The 24,702-nt window shown below is 39.7% G+C and overlaps 1 protein-coding gene across 5 annotated transcripts in view; it reads right to left on the bottom strand.

The window, feature by feature from the left end:
- Nucleotides 1-10,838: 10,838 nt before the first annotated feature.
- RGMB (repulsive guidance molecule BMP co-receptor b) overlaps nucleotides 10,839-24,702 on the bottom strand; it is a 31,255-nt gene continuing 17,391 nt past the window's right edge. For all 5 annotated transcript variants that reach the window (XM_045033993.1, XM_045033992.1, XM_045033998.1 and 2 more), the window contains one exon: nucleotides 10,839-14,221. In XM_045033993.1, the coding sequence (XP_044889928.1) occupies nucleotides 13,553-14,221 (669 nt within the window). In that variant the 3' untranslated portion in view covers nucleotides 10,839-13,552. The remainder of the gene's footprint in view (nucleotides 14,222-24,702) is intronic.

Raw genomic sequence — 24,702 nt, 5'->3', positions numbered from 1 at the left:
CTACTTTTCTTCGTAAATATCTCCAGCATTGCCCTGCATTTTTATAACTCCATTCTGTGTTTTTATTAGCTATGTACAATTTTTTTCACTTGTACCTCCTTCACTGTTTACTTCTTTGTCACTTTCTTCTTCCCAGTTCTGTTATTTTTATAGTCCTTTTCAACATCTTTTCATTAACTTTTGTCCATGTTGCTTTTTTATTGAGCGTCTGTGTGCAATTTCTCACATTTGTCTCCTCTCACTTATTACCTTTGAAAAAATTGTAAGATCAGAGAGTGGAAAGACTTGTTCAACCACCAGGCTAGGCTGCCTTCCTTTTGCCATTTTCTACTGCAAGCAGTTCTGAAGAGTTCAGAATGCTATCCCTGGCCTAGTCTGAACAATTGGAAGGGATCTGCAGACAAGAGCTAAGGTTACGTTATAAGCACTGCAGGGACCTGTCTCCAAACACTCTATGTGCAACCCAGTCAATGAAAACATTTTAGAGTGTCCTTTCCCAAAGCTGGATACTCTACTGGGACTCTTATTTGCTGAAGGGCATAATACATGACCAGAAATCTGCAATAATTTCTCTGGTAGCAGCTTTTCTTCAGAGTTCTTCCTGTCCCCAGGCCACTCTTCATCCCTAAGGTTCTGTCCAGGGCAAATAGTTGTTTGCAGGTCAGCATTACTCTGAGTTAGGGCCTTACAGAATTTATGCTGAGATTTCTGGGGCATTACCATGAGGAGACAAGCAGGAGTCATGTGGTATGCGCAACTTTTGCATTTGGTCTCACTCATTTTTCTAGAAGCCCTGGTACCAAGTTCATCCCCCTTATGGATAAGTCTAACTTAGGTGTCTTTGGAACTTTGACCCAGACCTAGATTCTGGAACATTCATAGGGGCATAAATGCAAATTTAGTTCTAGGAATAGCTCAAGGGTTTGCCACTTCCCCAAAATGAACATATCTTCCTTTCCTCCCAGCTCCCCAAATAAACTTTCACCTATTTCCCAACCTCCAAATGTCAACCAAATTTCCAATTTGACAGAAAACTCAGAATCTTATATTTTGTGCCATCCCAGTTATTTGACTACTCTTTCCTTTTTATTCCCAAGATGGAAGATGAACATTCATGGCTCAGAATCTATCCCTTGTACTTAGAATGAACAAATGAATAGATCTCTCCATAGTCCTTACTGCACAAATCACCAACAATGTATTAATGGCATTGTTATTGACAGCTCAGAAGAAGATCTTGCTAGAAAATAAATTTATTGTCCTCGGCAGTGGTTACTACCTTGCTGCTTCCTGTGTAAAGGCTTTGAAAGCCTTTTGTGCCATCAAGTAGCACTATTTCCCTTGGCATTGCCAAATTATTTTATTTTTTATTGATGTATAATTGACATATAATATTCTATTTGAGGTGTGCATGATAGCGATTCAATATTTTTACGTTATGAAATGATCCCCATAAGTCTAGTTACCATCTCTCACCGTATAAAGTTATTACAGTATTATTGACTGTATTCCCTATGCTGTATATTTCATCCCTATGACTCTTTTACTTTGTGACTCTCAATCTCCCTCACCTATTTTGCCTGCCCTCCCAGCCCCTTCCCCTTTCTGGTAACCAACAGTTAGTTTCCTGTATCTGTAAATCTGATTTTATTTTGTATTTTAGTTTCCATGTAAGAAATCATATGGTATTTGTCTTTCTCTACGTGACTTATTTCATTTAGCATAATAACCACTAGGTTCATACATGCTGTCACAAATCACAAGATTTCATTCTTTGTATGACTAAGTAATGCTCCCTTGTATGTATGTATATACCACATTCTACTTGATCTGCTCATTTATTGATGAGCACTTGGGTTGCTTCCACATCATTGCTATTGTAAATAATGGTGCACTGAACATAGGGGTGCATATATTTCTTTGAATTGGTGTTTTTGTTTTTGTTCAGATAAATAGAAGTGGAATTTCTGGATCTTGTGGTGGTTCTATTTTCAATTATTTTTTTTCATTTTATTTATTTTAGAGAAAGATAGATTTGGAGGAGAAGGGCAGAGAGAGAGAGAGAGAGAGAGAGAGAGAGAGAGAGAGAGAGGATCTTAAACAGGATCCATGCTCAATATGGCACCTGACGTGGGGCTCATCCTACTACTATGGGATTATGACCTGAGCCAAAACTAAGTGTCAGACACTTAACTGACTGAGCCACTCAGAAACCACTTTAATTTTTTGAGGAACTTCTATATTGTTTTCCATAGTGGCTGCACCAATTTATATTCCCACCACTAGTGTATAAAGGTTCCCTTTTCTGTACATCTTGGCCAACACTTTTTTTTTTTTTTTTTTTTTTTTTTTTGCAACAGCCAGTTTGATAGGTGCAATGCTGTATCTCGTGGTGGTTTTTATTTACATTTTTATGATGGTCAGTGATGTTGAGCACTTTTCATGTACCTCTTGGTCATCCATATGTCTTCTTTGAAAAAGTTTTCTGTTCATTTTTATTTTTTTTTAGGGGGTCCTGGGTGACTCGGTTGGGCATCAGACTCTTGGTTTCAGCTCAGGTCATGATTCCAAGGTTTGTGAGTTTAAGCCCCCGTATCTGGCTCTGCGCTGACAGTGTGGGGCTTTCTTGGGATTCTGTCTCTCTCTCCCTCTCTCTCTGCTCCTCTTCCACTCACTCTTTATCTCTCTCAAAAAAATAAACTTAAAACAATTAAAAAAATTAAATATTAAGATGAGTGAGTTATTTCTGTATTTTGGATATTAACTCTTTATCAGGTGTATTATTTGCAAAAGTCTTCTCTTATTTAGTGGGTTGCCTTTTTGTTTTATTCATGGTGTCTTTTGCTATGCAAAAATTTTTTAATTTGATGTACTTCCATTTCTTCATTTTAGCGTTGGTTGCCTTTGACTGAGGATACTTGTCCAAAAAAATACTGCTAAGACCGATGTCAAAGAGAAAGGGGGAACCTCTTACACTGTTAGTGGAATGCAAACTGGTGCAGCCACTCTGGAAAACATTATGGACATTCCTCAAAAAGTTAAAAATAGAGATACTCTAAGATCCAGCAATTGCACTATTAGGTATTTACCCAAAGGATACAAAAATACAGATTTGAAGGGGTACATGCACCTGATGTTTATAGCAGCATTATCAACAATAGCCAAACTATGGAAAGAGCCCAAATGTACATGAACTGATGAATGGATAGAGAAGATGTGGTGTGTATGTGTAATATACACACACATATGTACATATATATATATATATACACACATACACAATGGAATATTACTCAGTTATCAAAAAGAATGAAATCTTGCCATTTGCAATCATGTGGATGGAGCTAGAGGTGCTAAACCAAATAAGTCAGAGGACAAATACCATATGATTTCACTCATATGTAGAATTTAAAAAACAAAACAGATGAATATAAGGGAAGGGGGACAAAGAGAGAGGGAAGCAAACCATGAGACTCAACTGTAGAGAACAAACTGAGGGTTGATGGAAGGAGGTGGGTGGGAGATAGGCTAAATGGCTGAAGAGTATTAAGGAGGGCACTTACTATGATGAGCACTGGGTGTATATATAAGTGACGAATCACTAAATTCTACTCCTGAAACTAAAATAATATTATATGTTAACTAAATAGAATTTAAATAAAAATTTGGGAGAAAAAAAAAGGCTCTCCTCACAGAACTTACTGCCTAGGTTTTCTTCTAGGAGTGTTATGGCTTCAGTTGTTAAATTCGTAGTCTTTAATCTATTTTGGTATTATTTTTCTCTATGCTTTAAGATAGTGTCCTAATTCTTTTTTTTTTTTTTTTTTTTTTGCATGTAGGTGTTCAGTTTTCTCAACATCATTTATTGGAGAGACTCTTTCTCTCTCATTGTATATTTTTGCTTCACTTCTCATAGATTAATTGACCATACATGCATGGGTTTGTTTTGGGGCTCTCTAATTTGTTCCATTGATCCGTGGGTCTACTTTTATGCCAATAGCACACTGTTTTGATCACTATAGCTTTGTATTATAGTTTGAAATCAGGGATTGTGATACCTCCAGGTTTGTTCTTCTTCTCCAAGATTGCTTTGAATATTTGGGGTGTTGTGTGGTTCCGTACACGTTTTAAGATTATTTGTTCTAGTTTTGTGAAAATTGCCACTGATAAATTGCTTTAAAATGCATTGAATCTGTAGATTGCTTTGGTTAGGATGAATGTTTAACAATATTCTTTCCGTCCATGAACACAGAATATCTTTCCATTTATCTGTGTTGTCCTTCAACTGCTCTCATCAATGTCTTACAGTTTTTAGCATATAAGACTTTCAAGTTTGTGGTTTAATTTGTTACGAGGTTCATCTTTATTTTTTGGTAGCTCATGTTTTATTTTGTTTAAGTACAATTAACAGTTTTATATCAGTTTCATGTGTACAGCATAATGAATCAATAATTCTATACATTAGTTCTCACCACAATAAGGGTGTTGACATCTGTCACCATACAAAGTTATTACAATATTATTGACTATATTCTTGATGCTGTACTTTTCATCTCTGTGATTTCCTTATTTGATAACTGGAAGTTTGCATCTCTGAAACCTCTTTATTTCACCCATCCTGCCACCTATCTCCCCTCCTGTGACAACCATTTTTTTTCTTTTATTTAAGAGTCTGGTGTTTTTTATTTTGTTTTGTTTGCCTCTTTCTTCTTTGTTTTGTTTCATATATTCCATGTGTGAGTGAAGCCATATGGTATTTGTCTTTCTATGACTTATTTCATTTAGAATAATAGCTGCTAGGTTCATCCATGTTGTTGTGAAATGTGACGATCTCGTTCTTTTTTATAGCTGAGTAGTACTCTATTGTGTATATATACCACATATTCTTTATTCATCTATGGATGAACACTTGGGTCACTTCCATATTGTGGCTATTGTAAATAAATAATGCTGCAATAAACCTAGCAGTGCATCTATCTTTTTGAATTAGTGTTGTTTCTATCTTTAGGTAAATAGTAGTGGAATTATTGGATCATGTGGTATTTCCATTTTTAATTTTTTTTCCCATTTAAAATTTTTTGAGAAACCTCCATACTGTTTTCCATAGAGGCTGAATCAACTTTCATTCTTACCAGTGGTGCATGAGAGTTCCTTTTTCTTTACTACCTTACCAAAACTTACAATTTCTTGTCTTTTGAGTTTAGTCATTAAGATAGGTGTAACGTGATATCTCTGTGATTTTGATTTGCTTTTCTTTCATGGTTAGTGATGTTAAGCATCTTCTCATGCATCTGTTGGCCATCTGGGTGCCTTCTTTAGAAAAACATCTATTCAGGTCCTCTGCCTGTTTTCTTTTGCCCTAGAGCCTACTGTGGCTTAATCCTGTGGCAGCCACCAATATTATAAGATAAGTTGGTCCCCAGGTTTATTACTGAAACACCATGGCAATATCAGTAAATTGCCAGAGTGGATTTCCCTGCGGTCACACATTTATTTAGTCAAACAAATCGCGTTGGTTCCAGTAGGTAGCAGATGTTATCAGTTGTGGGATTTTTAATTGGATTATTTGTTTTTTTGTGTGTGTGTTGAGCTGTATTAGTTCTTTACATATTTTGGATATTAATCTCTAATTGAATATATCATCTGCACCTATCTTCTCCCATTTGGTAGGTTGCCTTTACATTTTTTTAATTGTTCACATTGTTATGCAAAACCTTTTTATTATGGTATAGTCCCAGTAGTTTATTTTTGCTTTTGTTTCCTTTGCCTGAGGAGGCATATCTAGAAAAATATTGTTATGGCCAATGTCAAAGAAGTGTTTTCTTCTAGGAGTTTTATAGTTCCCAGTTTCACATTTAGCTCTTTAGTCCATTTTGAATTTATTTTTGTGCATGGTGTAAGAAAGCGATCCAGTTTCATTCTTTTGCATGCAGCTCTACAGTTTTTCTGGCACCATTTGTTGAAGAGCCTTTGTCCTATTGTATATTGCTGCCTCCTTTGTTGTAGATTAATTGACCACATAAGTGTGGATTTCTTATTAAGGCTTTGTATTCTGTTCTTTGGTTCTGTGTGTCCATTAAAAAAATTTTTTTTAATGTTTATTTATATGAGAGAGAAAGAGAGAGAATGAGAGAGAGAGAGAGAGAGAGAGAGAGAGAGAGAGAGAAAGGCAGTGCGTGAGCAGGGGAGGGGGCAGAGAGACAGAGACAGAATCTGAAGCAGGCTCCAGGCTCTGAGCCATCAGCCCAGAGCCCCACACGGGGCTCATACTCAGGAGCCTTGAGATCATGATCTAAGCGGAAGCCAGACACTTAACAGCTGAGCCACCCAGGCGCCCCCTATGTGTCTCTTTTTGTGACAGTGCCATACAGTTTTGATTACTAGCTTTGCAGTATATCTTGAAATCAGGGATGGTGAGACCTCTAGATTTGTTTTTCTTCCTCAAGATTGCTTTGGCTATTCAGGATCTTTTGTGGTTTCATACACATTTCAGAATCATGTGTTCTAGTTCTGTGAAACGTGCTGTTGGTATTTTGATAGTGAGTGCATTGACTCCATAGATTGCTTTAGATAGCATGCACATTTTAACAATAGTCTTCCTATCCAGGAGCATGGAATATCTTTCCATTATTTTGTGTGTCATCTTCAATATCTTTCATTGTTGTTTTATAGTTTTCATATTACAGGTCTTTCACTTCCTTGGTTAACTTTATTCCTAGATTTTTTATTCTTTTTGGTGGAATTGTAAATGGGATTTTCTTAATTTTTTTTTCTGATAGCTCATTATTAGTGTATAGAAATGCAGCCAATTTCTGTTTGTCCATTTTTGTCCTGTGACTTTACTGAATTTTTTTTTCTAATAGTTTTTTTTTTTTGGTGGGGTCTTTAGTGTTTCCATATATATATATTATCATGTCATCTGTAAATAGAGTTACTTTTTCTTTTTCCTTGCCAATTTTCCTTTTATTTCTTTTTCTTGATTAATTGCTATGGCTAGAATGAAAGTTCCTGATCTTAGAGGAAAAGCTTTCAGCTTTTCATTATTTAGTATGATGTTAGCTATGGGTTTCTCATAAATGGCCTTCATTTTGTTGAGGTACATTACTTTTATAACAACTTTGTTGAGAGTATTTATCACAAATGAATGTTGAATTTTGAAACATTTTTTTCTGCATCTATTGAGATGGTCATAGAATTTTTATTCTTTTTGTTATTGTGGAGTATCATGTTGATTTGCAGATGTTGAACCATCCTTGCATCCCTGAGATAAATCCCACTTGATCATGGTATATGACTCTTTTAATGTATCGTTGAATTTGGTTTAGTAATATTTTGTTGGGGATTTTTACATCTATGTTCATCAGGAATATTGTCCTACAGTTTTCTACTTTGTGGTGTCTTTGCCTGGTTTTGGTATCAGGATAATGCTAGTCTTGCAAAATGAGTTTGGAAGCATTTTTCCCTATTCACTTTTTTTTGGGAATAATTTGAGAATGATAGGTACTAACACTTATTTAAATATTTGGTAGAATTCACCTGTGAAGCTGTCTTGTCCTAAAATGTTATTTTTTAGGAGTTTTATTTCTATTTTTTTTTTTTTAGAAGGAGAGAAAGCATGAGTGGAGGAGAGGGGCATGAGGTGGGAGGAAGAGAGAGAGATAGAGAGAGAGAGAGAGAGAGAGAGAGAGAGAGAATCCTAAGCAGGGTCATCCTGACATGCGGTTTGACCTCATGACCATGAGATTATGACCTAAGCTGAAATTAAGAGTCAGATTTCTCAACTGACTGAGCCATCCAGGTGCCCCAGAAGTTTTAAAAGTAGTGATTTAATTTCATTTCTTGCATGGGTTTATTCCTTTTTTTTTGTGATTCATTCTTGGAAGTTTTGTAGAAATGAACCATTTGTTTCTAGATTTTCCAGTTTGCTGGTATGTAATTAATAATTGTAGTAATCTTTCATGATCCTCTGTATCAGTTGTAACTTCTTTCATTTTTATTTTATTTATTTGGGCCCTCTCTTTTTCTCTTGATGAGTCTGGCTAGAGGTTTATCAATTTTGTTTATCTTTTCAATGAACGAGCTTTTAGTTTCATTGATATTTCTATTTTTTAAATCTATATTTTATTTATTTCCACTCTGATCTTTATGACTTCCTTCCTTTTTTTAAAGTTTTTTTTTAAAAAATTAATGTTTATTTATTTTGAGAGAGAGACAGCGAGCGAGTAGTGGAGGGACAGAGAGAGAGGGAGACACAGAATCCAAAGCAGGCTGTAGGCTCCACACTCTGACCTGTTAGCACAGAGCTCAACGTGGGGCTCAAACCCACAAACTGTGAGATCATGGCCTGAGCAGAAGTCGAACGCTTAACCGACTGAGCCACCCAGGCGCCCCTATGATTTCCTTCCTTTTACTAACTTTGAGCTTTACTCTTTTCCTAGTTCCTTTAGGTATAAAGTTAGATAATTTGAGATTTTTCTTGATTGTTGGGTGGGCCTGTATTACTATGAACTTAGAATTGCTTTTACTACATTCCATAGATTTTGGTAAGTTGTTTCCATTTTCATTTATCTCAAGGTATCGATTTCCTCTTTGATTTCTTCACTGACACTTTGGTTGTTCAGTTACACGTTGTTTAGTATCCATGTATTTGTGTTTTTTGCCAGTTTCTATCTTGTAATTGATTTCTGGTTTCATACTGTTACGGTCAGAAAAGATTCTTGACACGATTTCAATCTTCTTGAATGCATTGAGACTTGTTTTGTGGCCTAACGTAATCTGTTCTGGAGCGTGTTCCATATGCACTTGAAAAGTACTGTCTATTCTGCAGTTTGGGATGCAATGTTCTATATGTATCAGTTAAATTCATCTGGTCAAATGTGTCATTTAAGTCCAGTATTTCCTTACTAATTTCCTGTCTGGGTGATTTATCCATTGATGTAAGTGGGGTATTAAAGTCCCCTAATATTACTATACTGTCAAGTTTCCATTGACATCTGTTAATATTTACTTTATATATTTAGGTGCAAGGGCTACATTAGTGATTGAGATAATCATGTTTTAAAAATTATGTCATTGATGGCAAGTGCAATTTCTACTTGGTTAATTTGTGTATGGTTTGGTCCTGTGTATTCCATTTGGTAGCAGTACTTACTTTTTTTTCTTTTTCTGTAGTTGGACTTTTCATTACTGTAATAATAATAATAATAAGTGTCATATAACTGTCATCCATGATGAGCTGTCAGTTAGAAAACTTGGCCCTGTTGCTTTCTTCTTGCTGGAGTTTGGTATACCGACTGTAATATATTTTAGCTGACCAGCCTGGTGGGTTCACTTGGTTTGAACATCATTGTAACCAGGCAGGGTGCACATTCCATCTGTGTTGGATCTGTTAGTATATTTCCTAGGCTGTGGCTGCCCCACTCTGTTTATAAATATACACACTGCTCACAAGAGAGAGGAAACACAAACTTCTGCACTCCCAGCACATACTTCATATTTTGGGTACAAAGGACTAAATATTTATTTAGTTGATACTATTTAGTTGATGTTATTTAGTTGATAGTCTCAAACATTTGTTTATTTGGTGAAGGTAGAGTAATAAGTTCAGAGACAAATATTCTTGAAATAATAATATCATGATATGGCTTATCCATTTGGAAGACAGAAAGGGAATGGAAGGAGAAAAATATGGTGAGCTTAGGCAGTCAAATAATAAGGAACTGTGAACTGCTTCCTCTTTTTTTTTAATGTCTTAGATTCTCTGAGGCAGGGAGATAGTCCTTAGGACACATACAAAGAAACTGCTAAATTTTTTCTTGCTGTTCCCCTAAAGTATATTTACTCAGAAAGGACCGCAGCAATCCAAGACTCTGGTATTCCAGCTGATCTCAGGCAATAGAATACTAAATGTGGCTACAAAAACAAACAAACCCCCAAAAGACAACAAAATTCCAGTAACTAACAGGATGCTTAATGTTTGTTAAAGTCACGGTTTCCTGTGTAAAACAATAAAGACCTCCTTGTTAGGTTTTTGGACAGTTCCTTAAATTTCAATTCCTGAAAAGCTGGGGGTCTGGATTTAAAGTATACAGAAAGAGAAATTTTGACTTGTAAGTATAGACGTCATTGTGATGTGGTTTATTTCTTAGTGTTCATTTAGTGTAGGCTTATGTATTAGGTTCTCAGTGGCTGTATCACGGTCATCTTATTTTGTGTTTCAGAGGATTTTTGTTGTTCTGAACTACACTTAAACACTACGTATAAAGATTGAGTCTTCTATTTAAGAAATGATTATGTAGGTTTCCCTGAGTTGGAATTTGTCCCATTTAGTATTTGACTTAGTAATTGATTTCCTTTGCTTTCAGTTTGGGTTTAATTTCTTTTTCAAGTTTTTCTACCCTTCGGCATGTTTCTTGAACAAAGAACAAGTTGAGATCTTGTGATCTCTTTTTAGAACATCCAAGAAATAGGGATTTACAAGTTCCCAAAGCCAAAAAATCCTGCCCCCAAGTCCTTCCCACCAGAAGTTCCCATCCATGCTATCTTAAAAGCACCACAGGGCAGGTCCCATGTCTGCCAAGGGACCAAAACTATTACTAAAGACAGACCTTTAGGATCATACCAGTGGACTAGTTTTACAGATTCTTACTTGAAATTGCTTAAAATTGAAAAATGAAAAGCTACAGTAAAGATGTAGTTTAGAAAACACGCAAGTTTGTGGACAGTTTTGGATTGTCAGTAATCAGAGGATTTTGCACAAACACCCCCTCACTCCCTTTCTTCCCCTCCTGTGTCCTGCAGCTCTTCCAGCAGGTGTCACTATAATCACAGAACAAACATTCCACAGCATGGTATGTAACTTTATTTTTCTAGCATAATAATTTAAAGTATTTACACACTGCACACTCACTGTTTTACACAGATACTTATCCATATACCTATGAACCACATCTAAAGGTTTCTTTGCAAAGACTCGACACACTGTGGGAATTTCCAAGCATTAACAATGGGAAGAAAAGGACAAAAAAAATGTTTTGAGTCTTTTAAAGACAGCCATGTGGAGCATCTGTGAAAACCAGTGTTTTCCCTCAAGTTTTAACCTCCCCCAGGAGACCTTTGAATAGCTACATCTTATCCATGTGGTGGGATCACCTGAAACTCTTGGTTAAGGAAGATTGCAAGAACCAAAATGTACAAGTACTATTTTCTCTAAAAGTCCTAGAAAAGAAATGGAAAATAAGCTGGCCCTTCTCTAGAGAAGCATCTGTATTTCTTAGTCATCTGTGGGGACTGTAAATGTTGTAGGAGGACACTGATTATAAAGGGAGAATAGCCAAACACACTGGCACAAATGCTAGTGGAACAGAATGCTTAGAGGCATCCTTCCCAGCTAGGATATGGCAGAGCAACCTGTTTCTTTCCCCAACTATTAGTAGAGGTGGTGATTTTGCTTTCCCTAAAGAGGACAAAGGTAATATGAACCATATACACTCTAAAGCCAGACACTGTAGAAACTCCTATTGCTTTTACTTCACTTTTATACTGTTCACACAAGAATAGTGGTTATACTCTAAATATTTTTCCTCCTTTGTTCTACTCAATTACCTAACAAAATTACTAGCTAACTATAGCTTCTGAACTGGCACATGTTCTGTAGGTGAACAGAAATAGCCACAGTTCAGAGCTCATGGTAGGTAGGCCCCTGCGTCTTTATAGAAGGGTAACAAGTTCAGTTTCACTTCTCTGGTATTGTGTCTTTTTATCAAGTAAGAAGTAGGGTGCCTTTGTGATTTTCCCAGACTTCCCAAGACTATCCTCTCCTAGATCAGAAAAAGGGCAGTTTCCCACCTCTAGATGAACCCACAGCTCCATGCTGTAATTGGATCATCAGTTCACTAAGAAACAGAATTTCACGAACCAAAATCCTCTTCTCCTGCCAGTTTGGGCCTCTGGCCGTGACCCTAATCAATGGGGCATGGCAAAAGGCAGGCCCCAGGTTTAGATACCTGGCTATCTAAAATTCAGCACAAGTTGGATCCTAATTGCTGTGGTATATAAAATTAACTTTCTTCTTGCACTTATGTAAATCTGAGTAAGGTAAGGTACAAATTCTTTCGTTTCTCCTTGGAACCAAACATTTACATAGATACAATAGAAATCCACCTGCCCTAGGTAGAACTCACTTCCTCATTGTTCTTGCATTTTGTGGGTGGTGCTTTCCTTTTGCAAGGGCGTGCCAACAGGTGAAATGGAAGGAGGTATTTTACTTTATAGGAATTTTACCAAGTTACATGAGCACTCACTAGTATATTATCACTATAGATGTTACAAAGGAGCATATCTAATTAAAGAAAGAGAGACCACCTGGGAAGCAACGTTGCTCAGTGAGAAGGTCTGGGTTCACCAGAGCCCATTTTGCCACTTACTGGCTCAGGCCCTCAAAGTTTTCCTGTCATTTAACACCCTATCCTTTCCCTCATGCACGCAGACACGTCAGCGCCAGCGACTGTGAAGGCCACGGTGTGTTCGGCAAGGAAGAGTGGCACACCTTGTGATGGGATCTGGGCCTCGACACGAAGAGAGAATCTAACAAGGCCTAGTCTCTGGGTTCATCAGGTGAGGTTGAGGAGGGTTTACGGGGGGTGGAGACAGGGAGCAGTGTGTCTCTGGGCATAAACAGCCAAGGAAAGAAAGCTTAGAACTTGGGCTTGCACAAATGATACAGAGAAGAGCAAGGCGTGATATGGTTTAAACAGGAACACGGGAGGAGGACATGTCTGAGAGCTCCTGGCGTCTAGTAAAATGCCTGGTATTTATCTATGAAATTGCCATCACCAGCCCCTTCTGACCTAATAGAAACAGCAGTTTCATATGGCTCAACCTCACATTCCCTAAGTGCTCAGAACAATCCTAATTAATGAAAACTGTAGTAATACACTCCCTGCCCTTTGAAAAAGTGACAGTTGTGAAGGAGGGCGAGGGTTGCTTAGAGATGCGTGTTTCACAAGAGCCAAAGTGCCTGTCGTGGAGTTAGCTGTCCTTCCACACAGAGTGAGAGTAAGGACCTCCTCGCTCAAGGGATGCAGCTCCGCCAGCAGGAGGCCAGTGAAAGCTGCGCACCCAATGTGGCAGATCAGTAGCAAAGGGAGAAGGCAGGGACGGACAGCCAGGGACAGCCACGAGCACCGTCACTGGTCCTCTTCAGCGGGAACGCTGCGATGGCGTCTGTGTATATGTACTATACGTACTAAACAGGTACACACATAAATATTTAATATATAAAAAATAAAGTGCTTTCTAACAGGTCCCCCGGCAGGGACATTATAAAATATTTCACAAAACTGCAAAACAAAATCAATACAGTCGAAGAACACTACATCCAACATACTTGGAACAGTCACGCACATTATGTACAGTCTGGTGGGTGCCCCAGGACAAACATCCTGTCATATACATGGTATATACATATATACTCTGTTACTCAATATATTATGACAATATATATTTTAAAATTCTGTTATAGACAAAAAATAAAAAAAACAAAAGACAATCCCTACAAAAACACAATAAAGATCAAGCATGTGAGTCCCAGACTGACAGACAAATGGCCGCCTCCACGGGGTGTCCCGTGGCTACTGCTCGGGAAGATGTGCCAGCGTTCCTTCCTCGGGTGCAGCGCCTCCACGTCCTCCAAGGCACTGTGAGCAGCGGCAGTGAAGTTGGCATCCCCAGTGGTGAGCAGGTCGAAGACACAGGACTGGAAGTAGATGTCCTTCACTGGCATCTTCTCGTGGCACTGAGCATTGGCAGCCTCCAGTGTGTAGCCAGGCCAGGCCTGCGCCAATGAGGTGCGAGGCACGCTGTGCCCCAGGATGGCAGACACCTGGCCCTGCCCGTCATCAATGCGCTCGCTCAGGGGGCAGCCATTCACACACAGCTGCAGGTCCTGGCTTTCCTCATAGGACATGGCCAGGTCTTCAGGCATGCGGATGGCGAGGGTCAGGTAGCGACCCAGCTGCCGCACAAATACCGTGGTCCCTATGTAGCGGGCGTGCATTTCCACGTAGCGGCCGCTCTCCCTCTCCACGATAAGCAGGCTCTTGGTGTCGCCATCCCCACCGCTGGTGCTGCCATCCACAAAGGCGGCCGGCAGGTCATCTGTCACAGCTTGGTACACTTTCTGATCTGTGCACTCACGGTGAGCTTTGAAGATGATGGTTATCTGTGGGGAGGAACGCATACAAATTTAAACAGGGTGGAAGGGAAACAGAAGTGTTCTCTTCTAGGCTGGAGGTGAATGGCTGGAGACAGGATCTCCAGACTCAGGCCCAAGTGCTCCTGCCTCACAAATGAAAGGTGCCACTATTAAGGGGGAGAAAAAGTCCTCTAGGCTTAAGTATAAAAATTTAACGCAAATCCAGGAAATGTGCATCAAGAAAAACTTTACTTTCCTCAGACAGAACCATGTTGCTGTTCGGATACAGGTAATTTTTTCTGATAACTTGGTATCTTCTTCCCCAAACAGCTGACTGGTGGTATAGCTCTGAGAAAAAAAAGACTCCTTTCTAAGTTATGTAGAAACTTATGGGGCTTAATTAATAATATACCCACCAGAACTTTGATTTCTAAAAAGATTCCTCACTGGATCATAAATCCAGCCCCCATGGCTCATCATTACAAACATTCTTACAAACACTCAAGAGACAAAGCAGAGTTGAGGATGGGGCTATCCTGCCAATAGCCACCAATCGTGCCTCAGCTAAGATTTCTTTAAGTCTCTTAATCAAATGTTTCACATGACTGGCTAATCCCTGGGACTGGGAAATCACTTGGCAAACACAGGTCCCGGGCACTGGCAGAGAATAAATACCCTCAACCTAGTTACAGCAAATGTTTTCCCCAAACAGCACAATGGCCCTTGAACTTCTCAGAAATTTTTTCTGGAGCCAAGTCTAAATTCTCCAAATTAAGCAGACAAAATGGATAATACAAAAGCTTTCCTTTAGTAAACCCATTTTCCTTCCTTATTTAGAACAATTACAAGAACCTTCACCTCCAACACACTCAGCATGTCTGGTACATGTGGTGTAAGAAGAGGACTATCAAGAGAGACAGGGCCTTCTGGGTCACACAAGGTAGGAAAAGCGTCCTGAAGAAAAGGAAAGACAAGAGCCTGCCATTTCTGTTGTTGTCAGGACCTGAAGTAATGGCATATTTTTCTTTCTTCTTCTTGAAGAAAACACAAACAAAAACAGGTGACCTCAGTCCCGGAGGAAGGTAGACCAGCCACACTACAAACTTCTCTGGAGAGAGGAAAACTCCCCTCTCCTGCAAGGGAGCTAATGCAAACAACAGACCCTTGTTACAAGGGCCAGAAAATGCCCTGCTTGCCCCCTCCCCACCTCTCTTCTACACATCCTCACCACCACCCTCTAGTTTGTCTGAAGTTTTTTTCCTCAACCTGGCCAGCATTTACTCACACTATTTAATTCCACATGTTCCCACTGGTGTTACTTGACTGGAATTTTCCAGCCATTTCATTTTACTTCAGCCAGTTAGTTATAAAGCCAGATCTGAACCAGCTGCACTGTAGCAACTGGTTAAACTCATATCCGTTGTTTGCAGCTGCAACTAAAAGCCAGACAATGTACTATGAAAATGCTTGGTGTTCTCCCTTCCTAATTACCCTGACCCACAATTTAATTTCACTACCGGCCTTCTCACATTTCAACACCTTCTTAACAACCCAAAGGAGGTGTACCAGAGATGACTGCAGGAAATTTGTTGTGCATCCAACCATAGGACCTTCCAGAGTGAATGGGATTCTGAGCTAGATATCTAATGGGACTATAAAATAGATTTATTTGGTGGCTCTAAAGACAGTTTGACAAGTGCCTTTTTTAACACAAGCCAGGATCCTTTGGAGGTGAAAAGATTAATTCAAGTAAATTCTGCACCTCACAGAGTTGAAAGCTAATACAGATGGCTCCAATAAGGGTGAGTAAAACTTTTCATATAATCACTGTCCTCATTTTTACCCGGAGCATTCACACACTCAAGGACTAAACCAATGATTCTACAACAGCTAAGTAATTTGTCTTTCTAGACTAACCAACCTCAAATTTAAGTGAACATTATTTGCAAGAATCAAGTACCATTTTGTTCATCTTAGGAAAAACAAAGAGGAATTAGTTTTGTTGAGACAATCAGAGACCCAATTCCAGTCAAGTTCCTAAACGGGCAAGCAAGGGTCAACATTAAGAGGAGTGGAATAGTTCCACATGTCTTACCAAGCCTAGTGTTTTCTTTAAGCACACCAATTCCAACTCAGGAGTCATTTCAAACACCTCATGCAGTATTGTCCTCTGCTATGCCTGCTCCACTAACAGTAACTCCCATAACCCTAGATCAAATAACACTCAAGCTTGACTTCTGCACTAAGATCTACATTTACCAAATATCCCAGTCTTTCTAACAGATTTTTGTCCAATTTTCTAGGAGTCATTTTCTCTATGAGACAGCAAAGCTGATATTTCTTTTTTGGGCAAAATAATTCTCACAGCGCAAATGTACAGAATTAGCCCTTGAATCAAAATCTTGGGACTCCTGGGTGGCTCGGTCAGTTGAACATCTGACTTTTGATTTCGGCTCAGGTCATGATCCTAGGGTTGTGGGATTGAAACCCATAATCAGTGTGGGCCCTGCTGAAGATTCATTCTCTTTCTCCTTCTGCCCCTCTCCCCACCTCACATTCTCTCGCTCTCTAGAGGGGTTTCCTGAGTGGTTCCCTGTAGTTTGAGTATGTACTGAAGAGGTACCTAGAGATATAATCAACATGAGTGAAGAAAACACCAGGCAACAGTTGTACGTGACTTATATTTTGTAATGTAACTTCATTCCTTATACAATTACAACTCAAGCTCTTAAAAAAGGCACTCAGCTGTGAGGAGCCAGAAATTAATTTTCAGATTCTATCTTGTTTTTAGAAAAACAAAATTTGTTTATTCTTATTTTTTAAAAATATTTGTAATGTTTATTTTTGAGAGAGACAGAGTGTGGGCAGGGAAGTGTCAGAGAGAGAGACAGGGAGACACAGGATTTGGAGCAGGCTCCAGGCTCTGAGCTATGAGCACAGAGCCCGACATGGGGCTCGAACTCATGGACTGCAAGATCATGACTTGAGCCCAAGTCGGACACTAAACTGACTGAGCCACCCAGGCGCCCCAATTCTTATTCTAAAAAAAAAAAAAAAAAAAAAAAAAAAAACCTCAATTTTTGGACATTCCAAACATTTTCAACTGCCAACTAGCAGCTATTAGAGGGTGAAAACAGGATATTCCAAACTGTATTCTAAAGCTCTCAAACAGATAATTTAAAAACACCAGCTATAGTGCTTACTTTTCCCCATCCATGAACTGATCCATATGCTGTAATAACTCAATTTGGCACATCTATTCTACGCCACACCATTTATTATTGATGGATGGCATTTCTGTGCATTTAAAACATCAATGCCTTTTGTTAAACCTTTCCCACCAAGTCCCTCTCAACCCCTACCTCAGACAAACTACTCCGGTACTCCTCATTCATTTTTAATGTTGCACTCCCTAAGATCTTTACCACCCACAAGGTCTATTAGGAAGACAGAGATAGCAGCTACAAATCAACCTTTCTACATGTGATATACGGATTTAAGGTTTGCTGTGAAAAATCGAACTTTAAGGGCACCTGCCTCTCTTTTCCACCACGAAAAGAAAATGCATTAAAAGAAAATGAGGTAACCAACAAAGGAAAACCCAGGCCCAGCTTTGCCAAGATCGAGAAAGAGCTCCACCAGGCTCAACAGCTTTGCAAAGTGCTGTGCATAGGTTTTCAAACAGCAGAATTCCCTTAAGGCTGTACACTTAACTAGTGCTTATTGTATTTTGGAAGAAATAACCATCAGCGTTTAGTCAGGCTATTCAGCACTGTAAGTGCAGAACCTTACCAGAATCCTCAAATTCCAGAACTGGACTCTCAGATCAAGGGACTCCTATCTCTTGGATTAAGATGGGCCAACCAACGAAACTGAAATAGTCCCAGAAATTAGGAAAGAACACAGAGAAACACAATTTTGATAAGTACCTGGTTAAAATTCTGTTTGTGTTAAAGGAAGCTAAGATTAATTCTATTTCGCATCATCAGCTGATATGTCTGCTTCATTAGATCCTCTGGGTGCAATTATAGGTTGGAAAAAAAAGGCACCTATAAAGGAGGATAAGAGAACCACTGCTCACATCCCCTTTTACCCTTACTTAGATAAATTGGCACACAGCCTCTACATTAAGTCCTCTGGTGTGAGCAAAAATAAACCACTCCAATAAGGGTACATGCTTCAAAGGAAAACATTCACAAGCTCTATCTCTAGGGCCAAAATATCTACTCTTTATTTCTCAGGGTCAATTTCCTCTCAGATCAGGAATAAAATAAGGATGTCCACTCTTGCCACAGCAATCAGACAAGAAAGATAAGTCATTCTTAATTCGTAAGGAGGAAGTAAAACTGTCACTATTTGCAGATGACAATGATACTATGCATAGAAAACCCTAAGGATTTAACAAAAAACCTATTAGAAAAATTAAATCCAATAAAGTTGCAGGATACAAAATTAATATACAGAGATCGTTGCCTTTGTATATACTACTAAGAAGCTCTCAAAATGAGAAATTAAGAAAACTATCCCATTTGTAATTGCATCAAAATTAATACCTAGGAATAAATTTTTTTTTTCAACGTTTATTTATTTTTTTTGGGACAGAGAGAGACAGAGCATGAACGTGGGAGGAGCAGAGAGAGAGGACGACACAGAATCAGAAACAGGCTCCAGGCTCTGAGCCATCAGCCCAGAGCCTGACGCGGGGCTCGAACTCACGGACCGCGAGATCGTGACCTGGCTGAAGTCGGAGGCTTAACCGACTGCGCCACCCAGGCGCCCCAACCTAGGAATAAATTTAACCGAGTGACACACCTCTACTCTGAAAACTATGAAACAATGATGAAAGAAATTGAAGACAAAAAGTAAATACACTGTAAGATATACTATGCTCATGGAGAAGAATACTGTTAACATGTCTATACTACCCAAAGCAATCTACAGATTAAATGGAATCTCTACCAAAATACCAACAGCATTTTACACGGAATTAGGATTAAAATCTGTATGAAATCACAAAAGACCCTGGGTAGCTAAAGCAGTCTTGAAAAAGAACAAAGTTGGAGGCATCACAATCCCTGATTTCAAACTGTAATACAGAGCTGTAGTAATCAAAACAGTATGGCACTGGCACAAAAACAGACACGCAAATAAACGGAACAGAAAAAAAGTTCAGAAAGAAACCCATGCTTATATGGATAATTAATGTATAACAAAGTGGCACGAGAACATACAATGGAAAAACCAGTCTCTCAATAAATGGTGTTGGGAAGAGCGGACCACTTTTTACACCATAAAAATAAAATCAAAATAGATTGAAGACTTACATGTGAGCCTGGAAACCATTAAAGCTCCTAGAAGAAAACATAGACCACAGTCTCTTGAATGTTGGCCTTAGCAACATTTTTCTCCGTAGGTCTTCTTGGGCAAGGGAAACAAAACCAAAATAAACTATTGGGACTCCATCAAACTAAAAAGGTTTTCCACAGTGAAGGAAACCAACAAAATGAAAAGGCAATCTACTGTAAGGGAAAAGATATTTGCAAACGGTGTATCTAGTAAGAAAATAATTTTCAAAAACATATAAAGAACTTATAGCTATGAGTCAATACCAAAAACAAAATCCTATTAAAAAATGGGCAGATGACCTGAATATGCATTTTTCCAAAGACGACGTACAGATGGCCAACTGACACATAACAAGATGCTCAACATCACTAATCATCAGGCAAATGCAAATGAAAACCACAATCAGAGATTACCTTACACCAGGTAGAATGGCTAGTATCACCAAGACAGAGCTAACAAGTATTAGTGAGTAGGAGAGAAAAGGGTGGGAATGTAAACTGGTGGAGCCAGGTGCCACAGCCACTGTGGAAAAACGGTATAAACGTTCCTCAAAAAATTAAAAATAAAAGATTATACCATCTGGTAATTCCACTGCTGGGTATTTACTCCAGAAAAATGGAAACTAATTTAAAGAGATACATGCACCCCTATGTTTACTGCAGCATTATTTACAATAAACAAGATTTGGAAGTGACCTAAGTGTCTACTGAAAGTAGAATGGATAAAGAGGGTGTTATCCTAAGTAAGATAAGTCAGAGAAAGAAACACGGTATAACTTCACTTATACCTGTAATACAAGAAACAAACAGACTCAAAATACAAAGAACAAACTGGTGGTTGCTGGGGGCGGGGTGGTGGTAGCAGTGGAAGGATGGGTGAAATATAAAGGAGATTAAGAGGTATATACTTCCAGTTATAAAATAAGTAACTCATGGAGATGAAAAGTACAACAGAGATTACAGTCAATAAGGATGTAATAACGTCGTACAGTTACAGATAGTGACTATACTTATCGTGGTGAGCACTGTATAACGTATAGAGTTGTCAAATCACTACGTTGTATACCTGAAAGCAATATGACATTGTGTGTGAAGTATACTTGAATTAAAAAAGACACAGGAGAATATTATATACAGTATTTAGGGGAAAATGTTGAGATGGTCAGTAACTGATATGTAATTCTAAAATGACGACTTAACCTATACATCAGGTATCTACATACAAGAAAGCTGAACCTAAGACCTACAAAAGTGTATTTTTTTAGGTACTAGCAGAAAGACAGTATACATGTGTAAGAGGAGGGTGGCGGACTCCTCTTTTAGGGCTGGAATGAGGCCTCTTACCTTCAAAAGAGGTATCAAAATAGGTTTCTCTACCCTCGGAATCTCTTTCCACAGAGCTCTGTTCTAGGCGCACTTCCAGGATTCCAGAGAAATGGAATGGATCAGACTTATTTATTCTTCAGTGTTGCCCCAGGTAATACATGCAGGAACAAGGGCTGCCTTGGCTGCTGGAGGGGTTCTTGGCAGCGGATGGAGAAAGAAGAAACCAAACCAGAGGCGAAGGACACCCACAGCTGAGGCTGCTAGGGTGGTCCAGGGGAGAAGCATTAATCTCAGTGGCTGGAAAGAATATGCAAGAGTGAAAGGGAAGCAGGCCCAGGGATGACACATAAAAGAGACAGGCACAAAAATATAGACTTCCAAAGAGTAACTTCTGTGTACTTAAAACAAGGAAGGCTCTAAGTATAAATAGGCTCCGAGACAGTGAAATAGGCCAGCTTCCTTGTACAGAGCAGAGCAAGGCTAGGCTGGGCATGAGGAGGGAGGGCATCTAGTCCTCAAGTCTTAGCCACTCAGAGGACTCAACATGGCACTTGTTGGTTGCTGTATTCAGATTTTGCATTATGATGAGGCCACCAAGTGTAAGAAGTCAAGTCATGTTTCTAGATGTGAAGTTAAGCATGTGTGGACAGTGTTACAGGCCTCCACTGCCACTGTGCTTCAGACCAGAGGCCAGAAGTATTCTGAAAGGTGAGAGCCAGGGCTGGAGGCATAACTCTAGGGGCAGGAATCTGCCCTAGCAGGTCTTGCCTTTGCAGATTGCCCTCCAAAGAGGGGGAGGGGGCAGTGCCATAGATCCTGAGACCCTAGAGCAGAACCTCTGGCCAATGCCCTAGGCCTTGGTTCAGCAGAGTTATTGCCCAAACCTATGGGGATTAGGAAATCACAGCTTCCGATCATTTTTCAGTTTTGAGAAATGATTTGAAAACTAAAAGGGTCTGAAGGTCTTTACAATACACTCACTCTCTACCACTTCTAGGTTCAATTTCAAGTTCCCAGGGCTATTAAAAAAAAAAAAAAAAGCCCATTCACGAAAGAGGTGGCTGGAGGTGATGACCATGTATTTCAAGAAGTCAGTTAACTGAAATGCTACAAGCAATAGCCTTGGTCTTCATGTGCGTGAGGCTAGAGAGAGGAAGTCAGCAACACCACCGAGTGCAAACTTGGACACGCGGGCACACTTGAACATACCTTTAGGTATAAAGATTAAACCCTGACCCCTCATTTCAGGAGAAAATGCAGAGCTGAGGGGCATTTAGTGTTTTGTTTTGTTTTTTTTAATTTATTTTTTTTTTCAACGTTTATTTATTTTTGGGACAGAGAGAGACAGAGCATGAACGGGGGAGGGGCAGAGAGAGAGGGAGACACAGAATCGGAAGCAGGCTCCAGGCTCCGAGCCATCAGCCCAGAGCCTGACGCGGGGCTCGAACTCCCGGACCGCGAGATCGTGACCTGGCTGAAGTCAGACGCTTAACCGACTGCGCCACCCAGGCGCCCCGCATTTAGTGTTTAAATGCCATCATTATCAATCTACCGTAGCACACATGCAATGTTCTGACACTCACAGAACCCCACCAGAATTAGCCAAACATTCTTTTAGCTTCAACTCTTAAAATAACCGGCTCACTAGGACACAAAGAATTCGTCTTGCCAGAGACCCAGTTTCACCAAAAGCTCTTTCTACAATTAACAGCACTGTGTTTTCACCGGAAGCCTGTCCAGTTCAGTTCTGTACCTCAGATGTGTGCTGCTATGCTTGTTAGTTATCGCTTAAGTTGAGCATTTTACAGAGTCCTGAAGTTACCCCACCCACGAGAACACAAAATTCAAAACAGTGGAAGAGCAAGTTCTACTGCAGTCAAAACAAATAAAGACAAGATGGGTAAGGTAGATTTTTCATTGTTCGGCACTGTAGGGTAACTCTTTTTATGTGCCACATTCCACATAGGCAGAAACTGTTTGGGTAGCATTAATTGAAGCCAACATAAAAAAGTACCAACCATCCGGTGTTTCCTTCTCACCCCTTCCTCTCAAAATGTTGACCCAAAGAAAATTTAACAGGGCAGCTAGAAATGTGACAGTGAAAGAAGTTCTGTCAGTTGTGTATCAGACTTGGCCTCTGGTTTAAGCTGTGGAGGATCGTGGATCTGTTTGAAAGGAGCAGAGGCCCATAAGCAGTGCAGGGAGTCCTGCCCAGCTAGCACAGGACTTGTGTTCATTTCATTTACAAATGGAGGATATTTTGAAGGTCTCCTCCTCCTAAACCACAGCTGGGACAGAGGGAGGGGCATAGAGAAGGAGGACTCAAAATACAGGGCTTAAAAGATATGCAGGTACAAACTTTATACAATTTTAGATGGTTTCTACTAACTCTTCTAAGTCTCTTCATTCTACAGAACAGAGATGGTAAAAGACTAGGACCCAGAGGATTTTAATGCACATAACAATAGGATGATGTAGCTTGTATGGCAAGAATGGCATAAAGAACCACCAAGGCAGGCCCATTCATCTTACAGAATGATCTTTTACACTAAAAGATAAACCACACAGCTAATAATTTCTTCTCCTTCTTTTCCCCCTTACATATATTTAGAACTCCGTTTCCCTCCAAGAAATTTGCTGAACCCGTATGAAGCAAAGTTGAGTAGCTCCTGGGCCTAAGACCTTATAATCCAGTACAAACAGGAACTAGGCAGGAAACAGAAAAGGACAAAGGAAGAACACAACCACCTGGAATTATAGCTGACTTCTCTTCTAAAAACTATTTACTGTTTTCATCTTCTTAAAAAAAAAGTTTATTTTGGGATGGAGAGCAAGACAGGGGCAGAGAGAAAGACAGAGAGAAAGAGAGAGAGGGAGAGAGGGAGGGACGGAGGGAGGGGATCCCAAGCAGGCTCCACACTGTCAGCGCAGAGCCCGATGCAGGGCTTGAATTCATGAACTGTGAGATCATGACCTGAGCCCAAATCAAGAATCAGACACCTAACTGACAGCCAGGCACCCTGTTTACTGTTTCAATCTTGTTTCTACAAGTAGTAAATAAAGTCAGGGAGGAGAAGGTTATCTAAGATATGCTTTCATGGGTTTCATGAGATGGGACCCAGAAAAATAAATTTAAGAATTGGTGACTCTGATGTCAAATTCTGGAAAGTTATTAAAAAAACTCTGGAACGTTATTTTGGTTTTTAAAGACCAACAACCTTCAAAAGTGGCAGCCAGGGTTCTAGATCCTTCTAGGGTATAAGGGAATAAGGAAATGCAGGTTCGAGAGAGGGGCCACGTTGTCAATAGTGGGTGGAAAGGGAGACTGTGCCAAATACCAGGAGTAGAACCGGTGACCTGTGACAGTGACCAGGGGAAGGGGTATGCCCTGGGTACAGCGAGCAGCCCACCTCTCTGGCCCTTGTTGACACCTGTGACAACTTGCTAAGTAGGAACATCTGCAACCAGCTTATGAATGTGGGCCACTGATGTTCTAGAAAGAAACCCTGAGTGGCTAGTTCTACACACAAGCCCCACAATTCTCCACCAACGGCTGATGTGCTATGTGCTTACACCCAGACAGAGACTGATACCACTTCTGCATCTCCCTCACCACCCCATGGTAGGCCCTGTAAAGCTCGGTGGTTCAAATGCAGCGCTAAGTTAATCATACACTTTAGGAGAGAAATGATTACACTGAGCAGGGAGCTACAACTGCACACTTCTTTCCCATCTGTTCCCCAATATGCTTCAATCACTCTTACTTTCCCCCCCCCACAGCATTTCTGCAAATGCTAGGACAAGGAGCAATCTTAAAGAGATGGCAAGAATTACCTG

The sequence above is a fragment of the Felis catus genome, chromosome A1 (assembly GCF_018350175.1).
Source record: "Felis catus isolate Fca126 chromosome A1, F.catus_Fca126_mat1.0, whole genome shotgun sequence".
NCBI lineage: Eukaryota > Metazoa > Chordata > Mammalia > Carnivora > Felidae > Felis > Felis catus.
This window is presented reverse-complemented; position numbering and strand designations above follow the sequence as displayed.